The sequence below is a fragment of the Rhinolophus ferrumequinum genome, chromosome 9 (genome assembly GCF_004115265.2).
Source record: "Rhinolophus ferrumequinum isolate MPI-CBG mRhiFer1 chromosome 9, mRhiFer1_v1.p, whole genome shotgun sequence".
Taxonomy (NCBI): Eukaryota; Metazoa; Chordata; class Mammalia; order Chiroptera; family Rhinolophidae; genus Rhinolophus; species Rhinolophus ferrumequinum.
This window is the reverse complement of record NC_046292.1, coordinates 65,074,942-65,087,490: the sequence shown is the minus strand read 5'-3', so window position 1 is coordinate 65,087,490 and position 12,549 is coordinate 65,074,942. Positions and strand designations below refer to the sequence as shown.

The 12,549-nt window shown below is 36.4% G+C and overlaps 1 protein-coding gene across 1 annotated transcript in view; it reads right to left on the bottom strand.

The window, feature by feature from the left end:
* CLCA4 (chloride channel accessory 4) overlaps positions 1-11,264 on the bottom strand; it is a 29,282-nt gene extending 18,018 nt beyond the window's left edge. The window contains exons 1-3 of the mRNA XM_033114309.1: positions 11,050-11,264; positions 3,647-3,787; positions 3,315-3,462 (exon numbers count right to left, since the gene is read on the bottom strand). Of these exons, the coding sequence (XP_032970200.1) occupies positions 3,315-3,462; positions 3,647-3,787; positions 11,050-11,208 (448 nt within the window). The 5' untranslated portion in view covers positions 11,209-11,264. The remainder of the gene's footprint in view (positions 1-3,314; positions 3,463-3,646; positions 3,788-11,049) is intronic.
* Positions 11,265-12,549: the final 1,285 nt, after the last annotated feature.

Here is a 12,549-nt window from a genome sequence, read left to right as displayed (position 1 = left end):
ATGCTCTGCTACGGACAGCATAGACTGGGCTTTTTGATTTTAGTTCATGGAGGGCAAAAAGTCTTAGATATTACAGTGGTTTTTGGCTCTACAAAGCTCACTCCTACTAACAACATAAACAGATATGTAACATATTTGTGTTCTTTACTGAGACTAACGTTGCTGCTGACCTGCTTACACTAATGGCTGTATGCTCCCCTTTTCCAAACATCTCTCCTGGTAGCCTTGTGGTGGTTAAATGCATTGCAGACATCTGAACAAGGCAACTTCTGAAACCATTTACTTTGGGTATCACCTTAGCTTAAAGTTCTTTGTAGATTTCTTTTCAAGGAAGATATACCCAAAAGAATGGGATGTGGCATAACTATAGTGTTTTGATTATTCAAGGAGCATTTGTGGTATTAAAATTTCATGAAGGTGCAATTAAATGTTAAAAAAAAAAGCCTATAAATGCTCCTTAGAGCATTGATAATGAAAAAAATAGATTGAAAAACACTGCTATAAACCATATGTAATGTTGGGGGTATCTAAATGAAGTGATTAATTTATATTACTTAGCACAAATAAGCATTAATTATATGAAAATAATTATTAATTATATGTCTTAAATACTGTACTGCGTACCAGGAAATATAAAGACGAGTAACATACATATATATATTATGTATGTATATATATATATACCTTTACTAAGATAAACTTATAGAGAGGGAGTCAGAATAAAAAAAAGTCCTAAGAATTTCAGGGTAAATAGAAGAATAAATCCACAGCTTGAAATGCAGGAAGGAAAAACAAGTAGAGTTTTTGTTTTATCAATACTAGGAAAAACTTAAAAGGAATTAGAAACAGAGAAGGAGAAGTTAGAAAAATAGTCTAGGCTGCTACCATGTGTGTTTCTCTCACTCAACTCATGAGATCTGAAGATGGGAAAATATCAGCATTGTGCTAACATCATGTTTCTTTAAGTCCTTGTTACTCAAAATGGGTGCCTTGACTCAGCAGCATGAGTGTCACGTAGGAGCAAACAAGAAATGCAGAATCTTGGGCCCACTCTAGACCTACTGAATCAGAATCTGCATCGCAACGTGATCCCTAAGTTAATTCCTCTACACATTAAATTTTAAAGCACTGGTTAAAGATTTCCTAGGCTCATGGAGCCCGATTAGTGATTGTGAAATTGTATATAAACCAGTATAGGAGGAAAAAAACCTTCACACCAGTTACTGCAATAGGAATTTGGTGAATTTTAAGGAAATGTGAAATGGCCTGGTCTGTGGCTCCCTTTTTACTGGGGCCCTCTCTCAGATTTGCTTCCTTCTCAACTCATGGCAGGTTGCCCTCCTTCCCATGACCACCTTAATTTGCTAAGAAAGTACATTTCAGGTCTCAATACACAACACACACAAAAGCTAGCTGTGAGGAGATGATATGTTAGTTATCTTGACTATAGTATCATTTTGCTATTCACTATGTGTATCAAATCACCATCATGTACACCTTAAATATATACAATGTTTATTGTAAGAAATGTAGCCCCTGTGACTTAGAATTCCATTTCCATCTATATCACTGTCCCAGTTCTCATTTCTAATAACATTTCACTCTTCGTGTATGTGCTTGTGTGTGTGTGTACTTTTAACATCTACTATATTGGCAGCCTCTAGCCACACTGAGTTTCTGCCACGATGGTTTAAATAATCTTTCCAGGTACCTGTTGTTATTGTTAGTCATTTTTTATTGCAAATTGCATATGTTTTGAACACTCTCTTCTTAATCTTATTTTTCCAAAAGGCGTGTTGTTTTTAGAACATTGTTTTTCAGAATGTGAGTTTTCATATACATATCTATCACATTAAACTGTCAGTTATCACATAGAGCTGAGGTGGGAGGTTTGGGAAAACAGTAAAAGCTCAGGAAAACATTGGCTTTAAAAATTGGAGAAAATCTTTGTCTTCTAAGACACATAGAGGTGGGCATGAGTTCAGAAGTAGAGAGAAGAAGGTAGGGGCTCTGTTTTCTTAATCAAGGCATATATTGATTGATGGGATTGAAAAAAGTGGCCAGAGAACTTGAGAAAACTGGTAGAAATTTTGTAACAGCTGCTGTGAGGGATGAGAAGAAAGTTGAGAAGAGGCAAGTATGGACATTGTTGAGTAGCTTTGAGGGCTTCACTAAGTTTGGAAAACATGTTTTTGTAATGATACGAATTAGTTTTGTAATTTTCTTTCACAATCTTGGAAACATTAAAGGAGCCAAAGGAAACTAGCTGGAGATTCAGTACATAGGATTTGGCAAGTTGAATGAAATATAAAGATAAGAGTGGTGAATAAATTGAGCTATTTATACTTGTAGTTGAAATGACTGACTTTGCTGGACATGCCAGGTAGGAAAAAAAAAGGCACAGCTAGAAGGAAGCAAAAGATTAGGGGTGCCAAAGAGAGTGACATGTTCAGACTCAAGTATGGGGAAGACTTAAGATTAGCATGGAATTAGATGATGGAGATTTCAAGACTGGGGCGGGGAACAGGTCACGGTAATGATGAGAACCAGGGCTAGCTGAGGGTTTGGCAGAAACAAAAGACTTAATTGAAGGGGCAGTGGAAGAAGGAGAAGTGATCTTAGATTATGCAGAATCAGAAAGGTTTTCCTTGCATAGTGAGTGATATGTGAGTTGGGCCCTCCTTTCAGAATAATTTGTATTTTTAAGTGAAAAATATGTGCTTTAGTTCATTTGAACCAATGATCTTAATTTTAGATTGAAATAAATGAAATTGCCATTTTTATAGGTAAAAATGATCACTTATAGATAAGTTCATCTAGTTCAACCAAATAGGTTGAATAATAATAATATCAGCAACTAACAGCCCCTGAGTATTTTTTCTTGGCCAGGAACTGTCACCTTAGCTCTTTTCAGCTTTTCACACATCTGCCTTCCATCAAGGTGGCATGTGATTGATTAATATCCAGCTGTGGAGAACTGGAAAATTAAGATTTGCAAAGTATGCTTTAAGAAAAACATTTATTATTGCTGCCCAGTGTTTACATTTCTGTAGATACTGTACTGAGTACAGTTACATGGATTATCTGTTTTAATATTCACAACAATCCTATAATGTAGGAACTCCTCTAGTCACCATTTTACAGGAAATAAGCACAGAGAGGCTAGCTCACTTGTCTAAGGTCACACATAACTGAAATATAGGGGAGTCAGGGTTTGAACCTAGGGACTCTAGCTCCAGGGCTTGTATACTTAACCTGGATACACAGCTGATTGTTGGAAGCTTTGCAAAATATATTTCAACCAAAATTCCTACCTCTTGGCCCATATTCATTCAGTTTTTTTCCAAGTACAAAGTCAGGGGTGAAATGAATACGTTCTCCTTTTTCTTCACAGGCTGTGTACTGCTTGGTATATGGTTCATCTCTACCAGGGAGGGTAGGTGGTGCAACTAAAACATCAGCCTGAGAATGTTTAAAAAGAGTTTAAAATCATTAAAATCATTTTAGAAATAAAAAAATCATTTAAATAATTTTAAAAATAAAAATGATAACATTTAATTTGAAAAACTCCGAAATACTCCATATTCAGCAAATTTGAAAAGCACTAGAAAAAAAAATATTTTAAGAGAAGTTTTTTGATGCTTACATGATTGTAGCTTTCATGTTTTGGCCTGCGGTATTGAAGCTTATTCTTCCAATTCTCAGGAATTAATATTGATACACTTTTGAAAAAAAGTCTTTTTTCTGTGGCTTCAAATAGATAAGTGGAAGCTGTAGTCACCATGTCCTGTTATTAAAGGGGAAAATATGTGAGGATGGCCAAGTGACAGTAGTCTAAATGAGCACAGGTTGATTATAGTCATATCCCAGATGAAGAGTGGAGAGAAAAAGCAACTGACTAGTAAACAGAGTCTTCACTTCAGAATTCCAACTCTGCCACCTGTCAATCAGAAATTATAGCTTAATCTTATACATTTAAAGGTTTTGAGTCTTCCATAATTCCTCATCGAAAGGCAAATGTTTCTATTTGCTGTTAGGAGAAAATGCATATATGATAAAGAACACAGATTTTAAGTCATTCATTTGTTTCCAATGCTGGTGTTAACACTTTCTGGGTGATAGAGCTTGGCCGATTTATATAATACTCTGAATCTCATTTTCCTCATCTCTCAAATGGACTATTACTACCTGTCTTTAAGGATGGCATAAACACAATGCGTTATAAAGTGCTCTACACATAGCTAGTTATAAAACTGGTTGATAACCTTACTATTTATAAGTTACAGCCTTAGCTGATGCAAGTTGAGGAGAACGGTCTGTAGGCGTGGATCACAGGAGAGGTTCTTCCTTACACACCGATTCTCCCAGTAGAGGCAGCTGGGTTGGAGCCTGGGGCTGGGTGGTGGAAAATTTCATAGGAGAGGCAGAGCGATTTGACCGCAGGCAGAGCTTGTTGCTCTGCTATCAAACTGAAAATAATACCATTCTATATTGTTCATTATCCTGAATCCCAAAATACAATGATTAAAAAGAAAAATAGTCCCACCCTCGTGCTTCCTATCTAGTGGGGGAAAAGGACGGTGAAAGGGCTTTATGGTAATTCAATCTACATGATCAAACGCACTGAATAATTGAGGGATCTTGGGTGCTGGATGATGATATCAACCTCTTCATCTTGCTGGCGACATCCCAGTCTATAGTGCTGTTTTCTTCAAGGCAGGCTCTCATTCTCCATTGTGCTTCCTGACCTAGCATAAGCCCACACGAGAACTCTTTTTCCTCAAGAATTCCAGGGCTCTCTTCTCTGTTCTGTTGAAGACAGTCCAGTGTGCTGACTCATATGTACTGAAGAGAACAGCAAACTAATTCGGTTAAGACCCATGGGATCTGTCAGAAGGCAAGAGTTCACAGAACTGAATGCCCTGAGTATTAACTGGGAGTAAGAACAAGGGCTTTGAGAATAATACGTGATCACAAAATGATTGTAATGGAAAACAAAATGCACTCTTTCCAAATATGATGAGAGCGATGATTAAGAGAGGACCACATCCTTTTCTTATTCCTATATATTACTACAGAATATAAAATGTAGAAAATTGCTTTCCAATTAGCTTTCAATACTAATTTCCATAATACCTTTATCAAGTTTCTTCACCTCATAGAATAATTTCCAATATCTGACTGTTCATTATGGTAATAACAAGGTACTACTTCATGGGTAACTTTTATAAAAGTCAGCCGTGTGTGTGTGTGATATGCACATTCATCATTATTGTAGAAAAGCTAGAAGATACAGATAAGCAAGAAGAAAAATGTCATTTAAAATCCCAATATTTTTGTAAATATTCTTCAGGTGTTCCCTGCAAATATATTTATTTGCTATACAAAAAAAACAAAAAAAAAACAAAAAAAAAAAAAAAGAAGAAGAAGAAGAAAGAGAAAACAAGAACAAAGGCTTTGAAGAGCTTCCAAAGTTGGTGGGAGATTACTTCATCACTGGCCTAAAGCAGATGAAATAATTCTCTACCTGTTCCCTAAGGATGCCTCCCCTCTCTTTTTGTTTTGTGATATTTAGTCCTCAATAGGTTGTGAACATGTGTTTGATGTGATGGCTCTCTCTGTGCCTATGAGATAAAAATGTATATGGTAGCTGAACTCATCAGAAGAAAAGAGAGAGGACTCAAATTAAATCAGAAACGAAAGAGGAAATGTTACAACTAATAACACAGAAATGCAAAGGATAGTAAAAGACTATTCTGAACAATTATATGCCAACACATTGCACAACTAGAAAAAAATGAATAAAATTCCTAGAAATGTACAACATACCAAGATTGAATCATGAAGAGACTAAAAATCTGAACAGGCTGATTACTAGTAAGGAGATTGAATTAATAATCCCACCTCCCTGTCCAACAGACAGAAAGAAGTCCTGGACCAGACATCTTCACTGGTGAATTATACCGAATATTCAAAGAATAATTAGTGCCAGTTCTCAAACTCTTCAAAAATAGAAGAGGAAGGAACATTTCCAAACCTATTTTATGAGGCCAGCATTACCCTGATACTAAAACCAGACAAGGGTGCCAAAAGAAAAGAAAATTACAGGCCAACATCCCTAATGAACATAGATTCAAAAATTCTCTCTAAAATATTAGCAAACCGAATTCAACAATACATTAAAATGATCATACACCATGATCAAGTGGGATTTATTCCAGGGATACAAGGATGGTTCAGTGTCTTCAAATCAATCAACATGACACAACATTAACAAAACGAAGGATAAAAATCATATAATCATCTTGATAGATGCGGAAAAAGCATTTGACAAAAATTAACACCCATTTATAACAAAACTCTCAACAAAGTGCATATAGAAGGAACATACCTCAACATATGACAAGCCCATGACTAACATACTCAGTTGTGAAAAAAAGTGAAAGCTCTTTATCTAAAATCAGGAAAAAGACAAGGATGTCCACTCTTGCCATTTTAATTCAACACAGTTTTGAAACTAGCTAGAGCAATTAGGCAAGAAAAAGAAATAAAAGAACTCCAAATCAGAAAGGCAGAAGTAAAACTGTCACTATTTAGAGGTGGCATGATATCGTATATAAAAGCCCTAAAGACTCCACGAAAAAACTGTTAGAACTAACAAACGAATTCAGTAAAGTTGCAGAATACAAAATGAATATGAAAATATGTTGCATTTCTATATACTAATAGCAAGCTATCAGAAAGAGAAATTAAGAAAACAATCCAATTTACAATTGCATGAAAAAAATAACATACCTAGGAAGAAATTTAACCAAGGAGGTGAAAGTCCTGTACACTTAAAACTGTAAGACGTTGATGAAAGAAATCAAAGAAGATACAAATGAAAGATATTCCATACTCATGGATTAGAACAATCAATAGTGTTAAAATGTTTATACTATCCAAGGCAATCTACAGATTCAATGCAATCTCTGTCAAAATGCCAATGGTGTTTTTCACAGAAATAGAAAAAAAACACTTCTGAAATTTGTATGGAACCACAGAAGACCTTGACTAGCCAAAGCAATCTTGAGAAAGAACAAAGTTGGAGGCATCATGCTTCCTGATTTCAAACTATACTACAAAACTATAGTAATCAAAACAGTATGGTATTGGCATAAAAATAGACACAGAGGTCCATGGAACAGAATTAAAAGTCCAAAAATAAACCCACACATATATAGTCAATTAAATTATGACAAAGGAGCCAAGAATATACAATTTGGAAACGACAGTCTCTTCAATAAATGGTGTTAGGAAAACTGAACAGACCCATGCAAAAGAATGAAACTGGACCACTGTCTTACACTATATACAAAATGAACTCAAAATGCTTTAAAGACTTGAATGTAAGACCTGAACCATAAAACTTCTAGAAGAAAACATAAATGGTAAGCTCCCTGACATTGGTCTTGGTGATGATTTTTTGGATTTGACACAAAAGCAAAGGCAATAGCAAGAAAAAACAATCTGATTAAAAAATGGGCAGAAGATTTGAATAGACATTTTTCCAAAGAGGACATATAAATAGCCAACAGGCACATAAAAAGGTTCTCAACATCACTAGTTATCAGGGAAATGCAAATCAGGACCACAATGAGATATCACCTTACATCTGTTAGAATGAATATTATCAAAAAGATAAGAAATAACAAATGTTGGAGGGATTGTGGAGAAAGGGAACCCTTGTGACTTTTGTGGGAATGCAAACTTGTGCAGCCACTATGGAAAACGGTATGGAAGTTCCTGAAAAAAAAATGTAGAACTAGCATTTGATCCAGCAATTCCATTTCTGGGTATTTATCTGAAGGAAATGAAAACACTAATTCAAAAAGACATATGTACTCCCATGTTAATTGCAGAATTATTTACAATGGCCAAGACATGGAAGCAAACGGTGTCCATTAATGGATGAATGGATAAAGAAGTGTTATATAAAATCAATGGAATATAATTGAGCCATAAAAAAGAGGGAAATCCTGCCATTTCTGACAACATGGATGCATCTCGAGGGCATTACGCTACGTGAAATAAGTCAGACAGAAAAAGACAAATAACATACAATCTCACTGACATGTGGAATCAAAAAAAAAAAAAGATACAGAAAACAAACTGGTGGTTGCCAGAGGCATTAGGGTGGGGTGGCAGTTGTTGGCTAAATAGATAGGGGTGGGGTAAAAAGATAAAAACTTCTAGTTGTAAATAAGTCATGGTGATATAATGTACAGCATGATGACTATAATTAATAATACTGTATTGTATATTTGAAAGTGCTAAAAGAGTAAATCTTAACATTTTTTATCCCAAGAAAAAAAGCTTTTGTAAGTATGCATGGTGATGGAGATTAACTAGATATATTTTAGTGATCATTTTGTAATGTATACAAATATCAAATCATTTCATTGTACACCCTAAACTAACATATTATACAATGTCACTTATATCTCAAAAAATTTTAAAAGGTATATGAGCTGGTTTGAATTATGGTACCAACTAGAAAAGTAGGATTGCTGCATACAGTTGTGTGGGTTGTGTATTGTATAACTCCAAGGGATTTCATCTTCTTTGGAGGCTCCATAGCCCTTTGAGACTATCTTAGGTAGTGATATGTTCTCAGGTCATGGAGGTATTTTACAGACCCTGTATCAGACGACTGTGATCTCTTGGAGCATACTAGCGTGGCTAATAATGGTTCCTTCAGGCTTTCCAAGCAGAATTTCTATAATAGTCCTTCTAAATTGTTTCTCAGAATTCCTATAGTATTGTAGTTGGATCAAAGAAGATTAAGATATCAATGTTTCAAAAAACAAGTACTCTCAAACTAAAAAGGATACATGAAAGCTGACATCTCAGTTCCTAAATTATGAATCAATTCAGCATAAAGCATACTGTGGTCAGGCAGTATCCCAGGAGTAATGTTATATCCACATGCTGGTTCACCAATTACAAAAAAAACAGTGATTTGTTTTTCATCTTCTACAAGCCAGAACTCAAACCCAGGTCTTTAAGTCTTCAGAGCCCATGTGCTGGATCTCCCCTCTGATTGTGCTACTTAGGAAACCTTTGAAAAATCATTGAATTTCTCCAAATCCCAGTTTTCTCTTTTTTGTAATATGGATGATAGATAGTATTTTGCACAACTGTTTGGTACTATAAATGCAAGGACTTCGTAGAGGGCTTGAGAGAATGTCAGGAAACATCATGTGATGTAAGAATGTCTACTAACAATTGAATTTTTACTTACAGTTTCAGTAGAGGACCATTTTAGCATCTTTTTTCTTTTTACCCCTACAAACAATTCTTCCAAATACTGATTTCTGAGGTTCAGAAGTATTTTGAAACGATTGACTTTCCCTGGACACTAAGAATCCATTACTCAGTATCAGCTATTATTAACTGCTATTCAAGCCTGTGTTCTTTAGGAAAGGGATCCTTACCTTACCCTGTAAAAAAGGTATCAATAAGTGGACACCACTATGCTGCAAGAGTTCATACAGAATGGGTGATAAATGGCAGCCACAGAATCACCTCCTCACAACTCAGGTCATGCCTGTCAGCTTCTGATTGATAACAACTCCCCTGCGGAAGGCTAACACAATGAACATAGGGACACAGTAGTGGAGGAATTGAATATCAGGAGTTAGTAGATGTTGATGTCAGGGACAAGGGACACAAATTTACATGGCTGTGACACCAATCTATTACAAGGAATGACAGAATTGAAAAAAACTTTCGGAATACAATTCTTGGTGCAGTCCTGCATTATTACCCAATGAACTCATTTGTTCTCACGGCTGTAAAGCTCATCTACACACTAAAGACTTCCACATTTTTATCTTCACCCAGATTTTCCTCCTGAATTCTGATTCCTGTCTCCGTCCACAAGGATATCTAATAAGCATCTCAAATTCAAAATGTCCCAAGCTAACTCCTGATATCTCAACTGCCAAATAATCTCCACTGAATTCTTCCCCTTGGTTGATGATAATTCCATTTTCCCAAGTGTTCAGGTGCAAACCCTTCATGATCTCTACCCTACGAGCGTAACATCCCTGTTCCTATGTAGTCAACATCTCTTCTCGCCTGCAGTAGCTTCCGGCCCAGTGTCCCTCTCCACCTCTATGCTGCACAGAGCTTATACAGTGTGAATGACAAGTGGAAGCCCTCTACAGTCTCCTCAACATTACAGTCAGAGTGATCCTAGAATATTCACAAGAGAACACACGTCTCCTCTGCTCAGAATCCTTCCATGGATTGCCATAGCATGCAGATTACCACAGTAAAAGCCCAAGTCTTCCCAGTGGCCTGGGCCCTGCTACCTCTCCAACTTTAGCAATCCCACCTTTCCTCCTGCCCATTTACAGTTGTTTCCTTGGTTGTATCAAGCATGCACCCACCCCCATGCTGCTGAGGCTTCTATTCCCTCCCCCAGATTTTCAGTGGGCTCTTCCCTCACTCATCTCGGGTCTCTCCTTAGATGTCACAGCAACAGTGAGGCTTTCCCTGACTACCCTACATGAAGGAGTAACCCACCTTCTCCCCCTACCTCAGCCTCACAAACACTGCCTATCCTGCTCTGCTAATTTATTTTACTCCATAGCAACTTACTGCCACCTGACCTGCTATTATAGATTTCCATGTTTTTATTACATATATCTGAAAAGACTCATGTACACTGCATGAGGGCAGGGCATCTTCCATTCATTGGTGTCTTGCCACAATCAGTAGATAATTGTTGAAAGAACGGACAAATCCAGCTGCCCATTTACAGGTGAAGAAACTGAGGCGCAGAGAGGCCCCTGTGCCTTATCTTTGGTCGTATGCTGAGACAGGGTAGACCCCGTCTAGGGCCTCCAGATCACACTGTCCATTCCAGCATTATCCTCACGGCACTGTGTGGCTTTTTAACTTTCTGGATCATTCAGAAATTTCCCTAATACTTATTAACTACTCATGTTTTTCCCTTCTCTGTAATTCAAACAGAAAAAAAAAATCCCATTTCTTCCTTACCTTTATTTGTTCAATTAGTGTTTCATCTTCGGGCACATGAGGGTCTATAGCAATGATAATGTCCTCATAGCCATTGTTATTCAGTCGGACAAGGGAAGTCTTGGACCCTTGCAGCAGGTATAGGACTAAGAGGAAGACAATGCTTCTGAATAACCCCATTTTTCCTGGAGTTGTTTCTGGCCGCAATGGAAGAGGCTTTTTATGATCTTCTCTCTCTCCATATATATATACAGTGTACTCTTGAACTTTGCAGGTGTGGCTGACTATGGGCCATTGACTATATAAAGTTCAGTTTACGTATGTGGGAAAAGATTTGACTTGTTTACACAATCATTTTACGGTATGTCATTATAAAAGTGATCGGAAAAATAGAAGTAATCAGATCTTTTTATAAAATACATTGCATGTTTTAGCTTGGGAAGCTTTTTCTGTACTTTCTAATTTTGGTTAATTTTCTAAATATAGACATATACTTTGTATTTTCTATAGAGTGCAAGATGAAAATTAATAAGATTTCATAGCGAAATGAATAAAGTAAAAAATGTTAATGTTTTCCAGTTTTACAGAGCAATATAATTATTTAGATTATTTACCAAGGGTATAAATCATAGAAGAGAATGTAAGATTGTGAACTGTAAATAACACCAAATTAGGTAAGATGGCTTTGAAATCTACATTAAAAATTTTTGAAGACTTTGATAAATTAAAGAAGATTTGATAAAGTTATTAGAATATATTTTTTTTAAAATCCTGCCTAGTAAAGAATGAATAGAATTTACTTTCATACAAGCATATCAGAAAAGTCTGGTAGAATGTCAACTATAATTTTTTTAAAAAGTCTGGTAGTGTGCTGGTTTCTATTAAAGCAGAGTGAGTGATATTAATAGTTAACATTTATTTGGTGCTTACCCGGGAAGAGATTCTCTCACCTAATCCTCACCACAACTCTCTAAGGTAAGCATGAATATTATCTACATTTAGTATGGGAGCCTGAGGCACACAGAGATTCAGTAGCTTAACCTAGTAAATGGCAGAGTCCGGGTCTGAACCCTACTCCACAATACAGCAATGCTATTTATAAGGTAAATAATATAATACGATTTTTTTTTTTTTAAGGAGAAAGAGGGCCAGCTTAGGAGTTTTGTTGGTGAATCAAGAAAGTCTACTCCTAAAACAAAAGCAGCCATGACTCATCAGCAACCCAAAAGAGAACTGAAAATAGAATAGCAGAAAATGTCTTTAATTTCTGAACAAGCAATGTCCCCAAGATACAGGCTTTATTGTTTGTGCCCAGACTCTGCCCTTTTAGGCAGCATCCCACACCTTCCTTCCATTCCTTCAGGAATATTATAGGATAATTGTGCATTCATAGAATTTATATGTTGTACAAGGTACCGGATGAAGCTGTTATGCTGACAACCCCAGGGAAACTGTGATTTCCTGGATGGGGTAAGATATATTTGTGTACAAATATATCTTAGGCGCTCTTGTCCTGGCCTC